General features: G+C 39.3%; 1 protein-coding gene across 1 annotated transcript; it reads right to left on the bottom strand.

Annotated features, from left to right (window-relative positions):
* Window positions 1–3,212: 3,212 nt before the first annotated feature.
* LOC142166916 (DExH-box ATP-dependent RNA helicase DExH12-like) lies at window positions 3,213–10,106 on the bottom strand. The gene has a single exon (XM_075226764.1). The coding sequence runs from the start codon at window positions 9,705–9,707 to the stop codon at window positions 3,357–3,359; it is 6,351 nt and encodes a 2,116-aa protein (XP_075082865.1). The 5' UTR covers window positions 9,708–10,106; the 3' UTR covers window positions 3,213–3,356.
* Window positions 10,107–11,119: the final 1,013 nt, after the last annotated feature.

Below are 11,119 nucleotides of genomic sequence, written 5' to 3'. Positions count from 1 at the left end.
ATTCCACCATAATGCATCTTCCTTCCCCTGATTAATCTCTAGTAAATGCAATTTATGCAAGAATAAGTCCGCTTCTTGCATTTCCCATTCAAAGAAATTTCTTCTAAACTGACAGTTCAAGCAAGTATCATTAAACATTTCAGCAATTAGAACATAAGTCCATAGCCTGACTCTTTGCCCATATCCAATCCTAATGCTGATATTCTTGCTAAACTTCCCCCAAAGACGAGAGATCTGTTTCCATACAGCTAGTCCATAAGGTGTTTTCACAGTCTTGGGAGCCCAAAACCCCTCTTCCATATTTGATCTCAACCGGTCTTCCAGGTAGCTATCTTCTCATCATTGAATCTACATAGCCATTTCTGTAATCTCACTTCTCTCTTCTCTGCATGGAATACTCTCTAGGTTTAACTATTACAAAAACCACAAAGGTATTGCCAAAATATAAATTTTAAAATTTTCCACGAAACTATTGTTAAATTATAAATTTGATAACTTTTCATACACATTTCACAAATAATGACATGCTTTAGTAGCGTTCATGAATTATTTTTCACTTCTAGCTTGTTCATAAGCGACATAAGAAATGTTCAAGTCTGAAGAAATTGGTTTTGCTGAACTGTGAAATTACCAGGTACTGTACATCCGAAAAGGAAAAAGGAGAATTAGGGTAAAGTGACAATACTGTTTGCAAAGGAACCATATTTTCCTCCAAGCCTATCATTTTAGTTACATCATATAATCCTTCGACTCAGTAAGTCCCTATTTTAATTATCCTTCCTAGACAAGAGAAGGCTAAAGGTTATCAGTTTCACCACACCCTTAAGACTTAAGAGGCCTCTAAGAAAGGTACGAATTTACGTCTTGGAATAATGAATACCAACACAAGAATGGAGGATCTAATAAGACTTAGTACCTGACGTGGCAGGGGTTGTAAGAAGGTGAAATTAACTTTCACTTGAATGGCAAGCTTGATACCATCAGAGTCAATGGCAACCTTCCCTGCTTGCTTGAGTAGATTTGAGCATCCGTCAGTAAATCAATAACATATTGATGCCTCAGTTCTAGAACTGATGCACAACTCGAGGCTCGTAGTCACCAACTCCCATTGATTTTAGCAATGTTTGGACAATCTTTGTATCCCTTGGCAAGTCCTCTTCTCCACCTTTAGCCATTTCTTTCAAGGTTCAACCTTACACAGCCAAAATTCACCTTCAGATTCATTTTCTACACATCAGTAGTGCCTATTTAGTGCCAAGTCCAACAAAGAATTGCAGAAACTAGATCTCTCTACTGCAGATTCAGGAATCTAGTTCACAAATGGCCCCAATTATGCTACTAATCATCAAATACCAAAAAGCTTGATCACAAATGAGAAGAAGAGCAATATCACTTATTTTAGTTGTTAGTATTCTTTGAAAAGAACCCAACACCTGTAATAAAATCCAGCAAACAATTATTTTTTGTAAGTAAGAATATTTATACAGCACCCAGACCAGTTTTGAATTGAGGCGTTGTTGTTGTAAGAATATTTCATACACACAAGCCAAAGTAAGCGCTTAAGAGGACAAATTCTTAAGCCATCCTCAAGCCATTTACATCTTTTTGCTTATACTGAGAGACCAAATGCATAGAAAAATATGCTTCATACTATTCATGCATATTCCTTCAAATATCTTCTACTGCACTCTTGCCATAGACCATAGTTTGCTATATAGAGAGAATCGATGCAGCTGACCACAACTAGTTTGATTGAGGCGAAGTGAAAGAATGAGAAATTGAACACCATATACTTTTCCACATTAGTTGCAATAATATTTCACTCTATAATTAAATATACATAAAATAGAGTTCGAGGCGTAGAAAATGATCACGATTCACCGTGCCACAATTCTCTGCGCCGCAGCGAAATAGAGTTTGAGGCAGAGAAATCTGAGGACAACACATATTACAGAGGCAAGAGATGAAAAAGTAGAAAGGGAAAAAGGGTGAGTATAGGGGGGATAATGGGGGAGATACCAAGAGGGATAAATGGCATGAGGAAACCAGATAAAGATGAGATACGATAGACTATTAGATTGAAAAAGGCCTTGAAGTGGGTCAAATGATTGTATCTAATTGGGTCTTCACAGAGTCACAAATGATATCTTTAAAACAAGCATTTTATTATTAAGATAGCAAAATAACAGGAAAAAATAAATAAATTATCTAGCAGTTATGGTTAAGCTAGCACCTTCCAAGTACACTACAAAAGTATCTCCTCCTTGTTATCAGAAAACTGAAAAATAATAGTACAAATAAATATTCTAAAAAAATATCAGAATGAAAGCTAAAGCAAAAAGAATTCGTCAAACAGACAAGCCATTCTAAATATAAGAAACAAAGCGATCCAGCCAATATTTAGAGGTACAAAGTAAGAACGCCATAAACAGGACAAGAATAAAAATAAAATATAAATATAAAATGACACCCAAATTCCTTTTTACATGTACTTGATTCTATTGAGCACAAACAAATACTCAAACATAGCTTAATACCCAAAAGTGCGTTTAATGGAATAAATTAGATCGCCTTTATCCACTTCAAGAGGCGTGGTAATGGAACCCTTAATCTTTTGTATTTTATGAAATGCAGGAACACTGTGTTGTTGGACTCTCTCTCTCTCTCTCTCACACACACACTCTCTACCTTGAATTTCAGATATAAAAGTATAAAACCATTGAGGGAGAGAGCCAGGGAATGAAAATCAGAGACAAGAATTATTATTTTTCGTTTTTAGAAAAGCAAGTAGAGACAAGTGGCATAACACATATTTTGCACAAAAATATCTCTCACTTCCCTTACTAATAACACAGGAAAAGAGCTATCTTTTCACCTTCAGCTTCTTACTGCTAATTTTAAGCAAAACCTTCCACTTCACAAAGAAATTGAAAATGAAACACCACTACAAGGATAACTGGGACAAAGAAAATAGGTAAAAACTAAGTTGTATATATCGGAAGATTCATAACACCAAGCAACAGGGAAGGGAGAAGACAGAAATCTCCAAGTGAGAAACACAATAATGATATCAAATGAACATAAAATGCCATCTTACCAGCATTAAAACCAATTACTAAAAGCTATAAAGCAGCTGCAGACAATAGAAATATATATATTTGTTTTTGAGAAGATGACATATTTGTAAATATATAAACAGGAACTATACAAAGCATATTTGTAAATATATAAACATGAACTACACAAAGCAGTGTAATCCTTCATAACTACAAAGCGAAATACAGACTTGGTTCCTAGCCCTTAAGACCTCACAGACAACAGGGATATAGGGAAAGTTCTCAAAAAAGAAAACTACATCAGACTCTTTCACTGTCCTCTTTAATCATTGCCGCTTTAACATCAAGTGTAAGAATATACTCCTGGTCACAACCCAGATAAGAATCGCACATGAAATAGAGTGTGTAGGTCCTCTTTCCAGCTTCTGCAGGTGCAGAAAAATTGAGCTTGACACTGGACTTCCTTTGCAGGGTAACTCTCTTAATGGCCAGCAGTTGGTTGCTCTTTGTATCGCCAACAACAAGCCACCATCCTTCTTCCTTGGTTGTGGGATATCTAGGTGCAAAAACAGGTCCAACCTCTGTTCCACCCTCAAGATCTCGCTCAAGGGTTACCTGCACACTCACATCGCCTCCAGCACTCACATTATCACGGTTCAACACATCATATGTCAAATCAATGTTTGGAAACCGATTACAAAACCGGGCAACATCCATAAGCTGTAAGTCCGACATTTGCAAGAGCTCACGCCTCTCGTCATCTTCCATCTCCATTAAATCAAACACTGTTTCTATACTCTTTCCTGGATTTTCTTGACACTTCTTAGCCAATTCATTTGTAAAGTGTGGAACCTGAAGAAGTATCGAGTCATGTTCCCACATTCCCTGTGTCACCATCTGGCTCACCTCCATTGCTAGAAGTGCTAGACTAAGCCATTTGTTACTGGAAATAACATCAACCATTGCTTGAAGCAGCCTAATAGCAGAAAGAAGCACCTCTTGCTGGTCAGAAGCAAGATTTCCACCCACCACTTGCCTAGAAAAATGGGCTTGTAAAAGAGCATTAGCCTGGGTGTGAGGATCTGTGTATTTCGGATTCTCAAAGGAGAAACGCTGGTGATTAATCAACCTTCTTGTCAACTCCTCTTCACCTGGTCTTATAGGCAACCGTTTATACTCCGACGCTGAAGCCAATATTTCCAGTAAGCCCTTCAACTTCGTTTTGGAGGACAGGGAAGAGCTAAATCGCTCTATTGTCGTGTAACTGATATAATAGTATGACGCTATCATGCCAAGGTTCAAAGGTGAAAGCAAAAAGTCATCCTCAACAGCAACGCATTTGCTTGCCTCCAAGTCACTGATAGCATTCTCCACCAGCTCTGAGAGGTGGTCCGACAGATGCCTGTGACTAACACCCTGCAGATTGTAGTAGTTTGGATTCTGTGGCAGCCTTCTATACATGAAGGTCCATGTTAGGTAATCCACCGCATCCTGCTTGTTCTGAATAACTCCCACAACCACCTCAGCAATCAAATTGTCATGGACATAGTGTTGCAGATGGCTTTCAACTGGGAATGCATCATACAAGAACTTCTTGTAGTAGTCCTTGCGTGGTGTATGGCAAAGGATGACACACTTCCCACAGCTATCTACAAGAGGTCGACTGGCATGACCCATCATCTTCAACAAATCAGTAACTGGATAATCAGTGTGCATATTTTCCCTACCATCATAGTACTGTGTTCCCGTCACCACCACCAAATGGGCAGATAGTGGTACTCCCCAACACATTGTACTGTTCATTACACATACTTGAATCCATCCAGTTTCAAACAACGTCTTCACTATTTCCTGATCAGTGCCGCTCAATCCGTCATGCAAGTAACCCACACCATACTTGAGTGTCTCTTTCAGCATAGGTTCATTGATCCTCTCCACAAAAGGCTCCAGCTCTTCTGCAGATCGTAGCAGAAACATGGGTGTGTCTTCTCTGTCCATACTAGAATAACTCATCAGATCAACAGCAGTCAGGCGTGCATGCTTCCTCGTGGGAACGTACACAATTGCAGGCTTTCCTTTCCTTGCATGTTGGACAATTGCAGTATATGTGTGTTTTGTCATGGCTTGCATCCTAGCTTCAAAGTTGGCAATATCAACATCTTGAATGTGAATATCCAGTGGCACGGGCCTAACACCAGAAGGAAAGTTGAAGAGCCCATGAGATGTAGCCCCAATCCATTCTCCCAAATCCTTGGCATTAGCTAGGGAAGTTGACAAAGCAACGATGCGGATCTTGTTCTCAACCCGGCTTGAAATATATCTCATCCGAGAGACAATCACCTCCAGGATTGGGCCACCTTGACCACCAATCAGGTGTAATTCATCAATAATGAAAAGACTGACTTGCTGAACATGCTTTCGCTGTTTCCAGCGACGAGATAAAGCATCCCATTTCACAGGCGTGCTGATAATTAACTGACCCTTCTCTAACAGCTTCAGATCTTTGGCAGTCTCCCCAATTAATTTAACAACTCTAATTCCCAGAGAGTCTCCAAATTTCTTCTTCCAATCACTGAACCGCTCCTTGGCCAGAGCCTCTAGTGGAGCTATATACACAGTACGACTGATATTATCAGGTCCTTTCTGATGATTCCTCAATATGGCAAATTCAGCGCAAATGGTCTTCCCACTACCAGTTGGAGCTGCAACCAAGACATTGTCATCTGAATTGTACAAAACGGTGAATACCTGAGTCTGAACCGGATTGAAATGCTTAAAATCTTGATAAAGTGCTTCATATGCTGGATGCCTCAATGCAGTAACTGGTAGAGGTTGTAAGTCTAGTAACTCAGTGGGAGGAAGATATTTTTCTGGCAAAGTCAGGTGTAGGAAAGAGACTGGCAAAACAGTCTCAGACCCTAGCCACCTGTCAGAGACAACACGAATGAAATACTGAAGGGGCAATGGCTCATATATTGGGACTGTGAAGTTCAAAGTCTGGTCTTTATCAATATACTGCTTCTTCAGCATGAAATATTCATGATGAAGAATATATTCCCCATCATTGTCTTCAACAATCACCCAGAAAGGTTCTACAAAACCATGGACCGCGTCCTCCCACTGGAAATCCGGTGTAATGGTCAATTCTACCCTCAAGACTGACCGGGTAATTGGCTGAACATGTGCTGCGAGGTTCAGCTTCGGGAACTGATGAATACACTTGTCTAACATTCTACCCTTCTTCGGGAACCGGATAAACTCTCCCAACTCTTGTGATGAAAGATCGTAATAATGCTCCCAAGCAAGATCTTTCTTCTCCAACTTCATCAATATCTCATTTGAAATGTCGTGGAATTGGCGGAGTGGTGTTTGTACGCTCCACATCCTCTTACTTATCATTTTGCACCATTTCAAGGTCTTCTCAGCTAACTTAGCCCATCCTCTCTTCAGAACAATCTCAAAAAGGGCTCGCATCAGACGTGCAGCACTTTGAGATATATAAACCATGTCGGATGATAGAGACAACCCTTCAAGCTTCAGCCGTGAAATATACGCCTGCAGTAGAACATTGATCTTGGTTCTAGGCTCCTCAAGACTCTCTTTTATCGGAATAGGGACACGATCTAGAAGCTTTGCCAATTCTATTTTCTCATCTTGTCTGACTGTTACATATTTGAATTCCTCACTGAGAGAGAAAAGCCTACAAAGTTCAATATCACCCGTGATGGGCTTCAAATGCTCATTGTACGTGGAAATTGTCCCATGAGTTATGTAATAATAGCTCGCAATGCGCCCCAGGTCAGTCACCTGGAAATATCCACTTCTCTTATCGTACTTAACCAAGTTACTCTTGTCCAGCAACGTAGCAGCAGAATAAACCAAGTCAGCACGCCTTCCCTCCAAAGCATAATCAGTTTCGAGGGCATCCGCAGCTAGACCATAAAGTGTGGGATTCTGTACCATGCGAACATAGAGGTAAGTATATAGGAGCCACTTGCATGCCTCTTTGACATTCTGTACTGTCCCAAGAACAATCTCTGCATTCAATTGATCAGCCAACTTGGATATAAACTGACTTTCAATAGGAAGCTGTTGATTCATCAAAGAAAGATAATATTGCAGTTCACTGTGTCCAGTTATGATGATTCCTTCACCATAAGTGTCATATTGAGGCCTTCCAGCACGGCCAAGCATTTGCATAACATCAAGAGGACTGAGTTCAGTCCATGCTCCTTTTTCAGGATTGTAAATCTTGGTACCTTTTATAATGACAGTATGTGCAGGTAAATTTACACCCCAAGCTAAAGTTGCAGTTGAGACCAACACTTGCACATGTCCATCAGCAAAAAGCTCCTCCACAAGCTGCCGATCAGTTCTGACCAAACCCGCATGGTGAATTGCAAAACCATATGGTAAAAGATCTTTGAGATCATTGCTCTTGATAAGCTCAGTTTGAGACTGTAAAATTTCCCGAGTTAAACCATCCTCCTTCAAAAACTTAGTAAGGGTGTCATTACCAAGTGCAGCATGCCGGATTGCTTGAGCTGTTTTAGTTGTTTCCTTCCTAGAATGAACAAAGATAAGCACCTGATGCTTTCCTGCAACACTAATCACCTTCTCATAGCAAATATCATTCATCAACTGGAACCTCTGCAGTGGCTTCTTAACAGTAATTCCAATATACTGTTGAGCCAACGGTACAGGTCTATAGCTATTGTCAAAATGGAAGAGTCCTTTATTCAGATCAACTCGCAAAAACAAAGCCACATCCTGATAATTTGGAAGAGTTGCTGACAATCCAACAAGCCGAATATGCTCTTTTGTGATTTCAATCTGTCTGATAGTTCTTGCAATGATACTCTCCAAAACAGGACCTCGATTGTCATGCAGGAGATGTATCTCATCTATAATAACAAGTTTAACAAGCTGCATATAAGTGCGATTACCTAACTTTCTAGTTATAATATCCCACTTCTCAGGGGTAGTCACAATAATTTGAGTCCCTTCAATCTGTTGATGAGTTAATGTTTGATCACCGCTCAACTCTTTTACCTTGACACCGTAATGTTCCAAACGCTTGGAGAGATTGCCAACCACTTCAGAAACAAGGGCTTTCATAGGTGCCACATACACAATCTTATAATTGGTGTGGTTGAATGATCCATCTAAGTTGCGGTTTAGAGCGATTTGCTGAAGTATAGTGAGCATAGCTACATTGGTCTTCCCAGCACCCGTTGGAGCACAGAGCAAGATGTTCTCTGGGGAAAAGAGGGCAGTCTCATATACTTTACTCTGAACCCTATTCAATTGGGTCATCCCACTGAACGCTGGTTGAGCCCACACCGGAATGGAGGAGATCTTCACAAGCTCTTCTCCAGGGGCTAGTGGCTTTGGCTTCAGTGCTGGCACGTGAACTTCCTCATACCCCTTCTTATGATTCCTATAAGACCCCACTGGAAGCTCGCATTTTTTATTTGCCATCGACAGACTACCTTGAGGAAATGCAAGGCTGTCAAGATTAAGCAGCTGGTGTTGCCCCATTAACCAAGCATTATCATTATCTCTGTCACCATCTTTGAGATGCCGAGCTTCTTCCCTAATGTTTTTCTCCAAATGCAGTTGCCTCTCTTTTGCAGTAGACCTAGTAGCATGCAACTGCTCTAGTACCGCGGCATGATCTGGCCCCAACCGCAACATCTCTTGTTCAATTTCCTTCCTTTTCGCTTGGTCTTCAGCCCGTGCAAGACGGGTACACCATACTACCTTTAGCCGGTTCCGCAGAAGATATTTGATGAGAGTGAACTTATCAAATTGGAGATGCAACAGTAGCTTGGTTTCTACTTCACGATCATCGCCTTCAGCAAGAGTTTTGAGAACCTCTTCAGCAAGCTTTTGGCTCTGTTGCGGATCGATCTGGGGCTCATAAGCTCGAGAGATCTTTCTTTGAAGCCAATAAGCATCTACGTCCTGAACATTCAAGGACATTCCGTCATCCGCCTCACGCATCTCATAATCAGCAATGATAGGCATAGCACTAGAACAGTCGGCATCCAGCACATCATTGTCCTCATCCTCTTCATCATCAAGGTCACTCTCTTCTTCTTCTTCTTCATTCTCCTCAAACTGAACAGCTACACCAACATCATCATCCAGAGGTGCATCGCCATCGCCATCACCTTGATAATCAGTGATGAGTCGCCCAATCGACACCAACTGGTCAAACACCTCATTTGATACGGAATTTAACAGGTTTTCAATCTGTTTTTTCTTCTTATCAGGGTTGGTAAAGTAGTCATTTTTTAAGACAGCCAATATCTCATCAGCTGCAGCAGTAACAATATTCAATGGTTGGTCACCAAGTTGCTGCTGAATGAGGCTGAGCAGGGCCTCATAAGCAGCCCTCGTTTGCTTGGTTTTAGGCTGGTAAACACCTTCTTCCTCAGTTGAAGTAAGAACACTTTCAAGTAACCGTCTCTTCTTGCTTTGTCTATGCCAATCAGAGACAAGTAGTGGTTCGCGCTTCCTAGCAGCCTTGTCAGGTCTACCCTTGTAAGCACGATCACCAAATGTTTTGGGGTCTATTTTCCCATAAAGAGACTCAGGTGAGTTGGCTCCGTATTCATACACTGCTTGTGCTTCCAAATGGCCCATCACAAAACCTACACCTAGTTTGAATTTGAATTGGAAGGAGAGATTCTGATGTGAAGTAAATTGTAGGGAGGGAGAATATAAGGGATGGAGTTGGACGGAATTGATGAAATACAATACTCCTATAAGGGATATATATACTAGTTGGCGGAGGAGCTCAATCCCAATTCCAGTTGGCCTACATTGCCGGTTTCAATCCCAATCCCAGTCGGAATTGGCGGAGGAGCTATGCGGTTTCAATCCCAATCCCAATCCCAATCCCAATTCCAATTGGATTAAAAAGGCCTACATTGGCAGTCTCAATCCCAATTCCAATTGGCCTACATTGCCGGTTTCAATCCCAATCCCAATTCGATTTGGGTTAAAGAAAAAAAAGCTTTTGAGTTCTAAACTGGCTGAGCCTACAACGGCTCTAACCTTAACTACGGGAAACAAATAAATTGAGACCAAATAAGCATTTAAAATTATGTCATGATTTATGTACTAACTTAAAATTAAAGGTAATAATGTAAGCTCCTAAAAGTAATTTTATTTATTTAATTCAATTAAGAATAAAACATGATACCACACAAGTTTTAATATTGTCTTCACATTGTAATTGTAATGTTGATTAGTGAAGTAGGGATTCTGACTTAACAATATGCAAGGATTACAATGTATGAATTTGTATGTTGAGATTAACGATGCAGGAACTATCACCTAATAAGAAACTGATGGTTCATTGAAATGTAGGGATTAATACTTTGTTAACACTAGTACTGAATTAGTACCTGCACAATGCACACACATAAATCATGTCAAATTGTGATTTATTTATTTGTATTATATGCAAATAACCTAAAATATAAATTATTCACATATACATTATAGATATTAATTAAGAAGTAGGACATAAAATCATTTCTCAACTAGTAGATAACTTATTTTCTTTTTCTATATGCAACGACACAACTCTTTGATTTTAGTACTTGCATTTTATTTCTTGATTAATATTAAAAATACCAAACATGTCTTATTATGATCTGTCTTATTTGAGTACATTGGATCATATTGTTTCAACAAAATTCTTACTATCCTTTTGTTTTTCTCCTCAAATTCAAATAAGTCTTATTCTTCTATATTTTTATATAAATTTTTTTATGTTTTTGTTCTTTCCTTATAATTATTGCATTATTCTTTCCTTAATATTGTTATACCGTCATGTGATCTTTTATTAGCTTACCAATTTATTTAATATCTTCCTTTTTTTTTAATATCTTGCTTATTACCATTTGAAGGAAAAATGTTTTCTTATAAGTTCTAATTAATTTTTACGGTAATGTTTTACCTATAATAATATCACTTCTTATTTTAAATGTAACTTTGAACTAGTCTAAAATATTAATAGATAGTTCTTTAATTATTTATTTCAAATC

Source organism: Nicotiana tabacum, chromosome 12 (genome assembly GCF_000715075.1).
Source record: "Nicotiana tabacum cultivar K326 chromosome 12, ASM71507v2, whole genome shotgun sequence".
Lineage (NCBI taxonomy): Eukaryota > Viridiplantae > Streptophyta > Magnoliopsida > Solanales > Solanaceae > Nicotiana > Nicotiana tabacum.
Note: the sequence above shows the minus strand (reverse complement) of the source record. Positions and strands in the feature narration are given on the sequence as shown.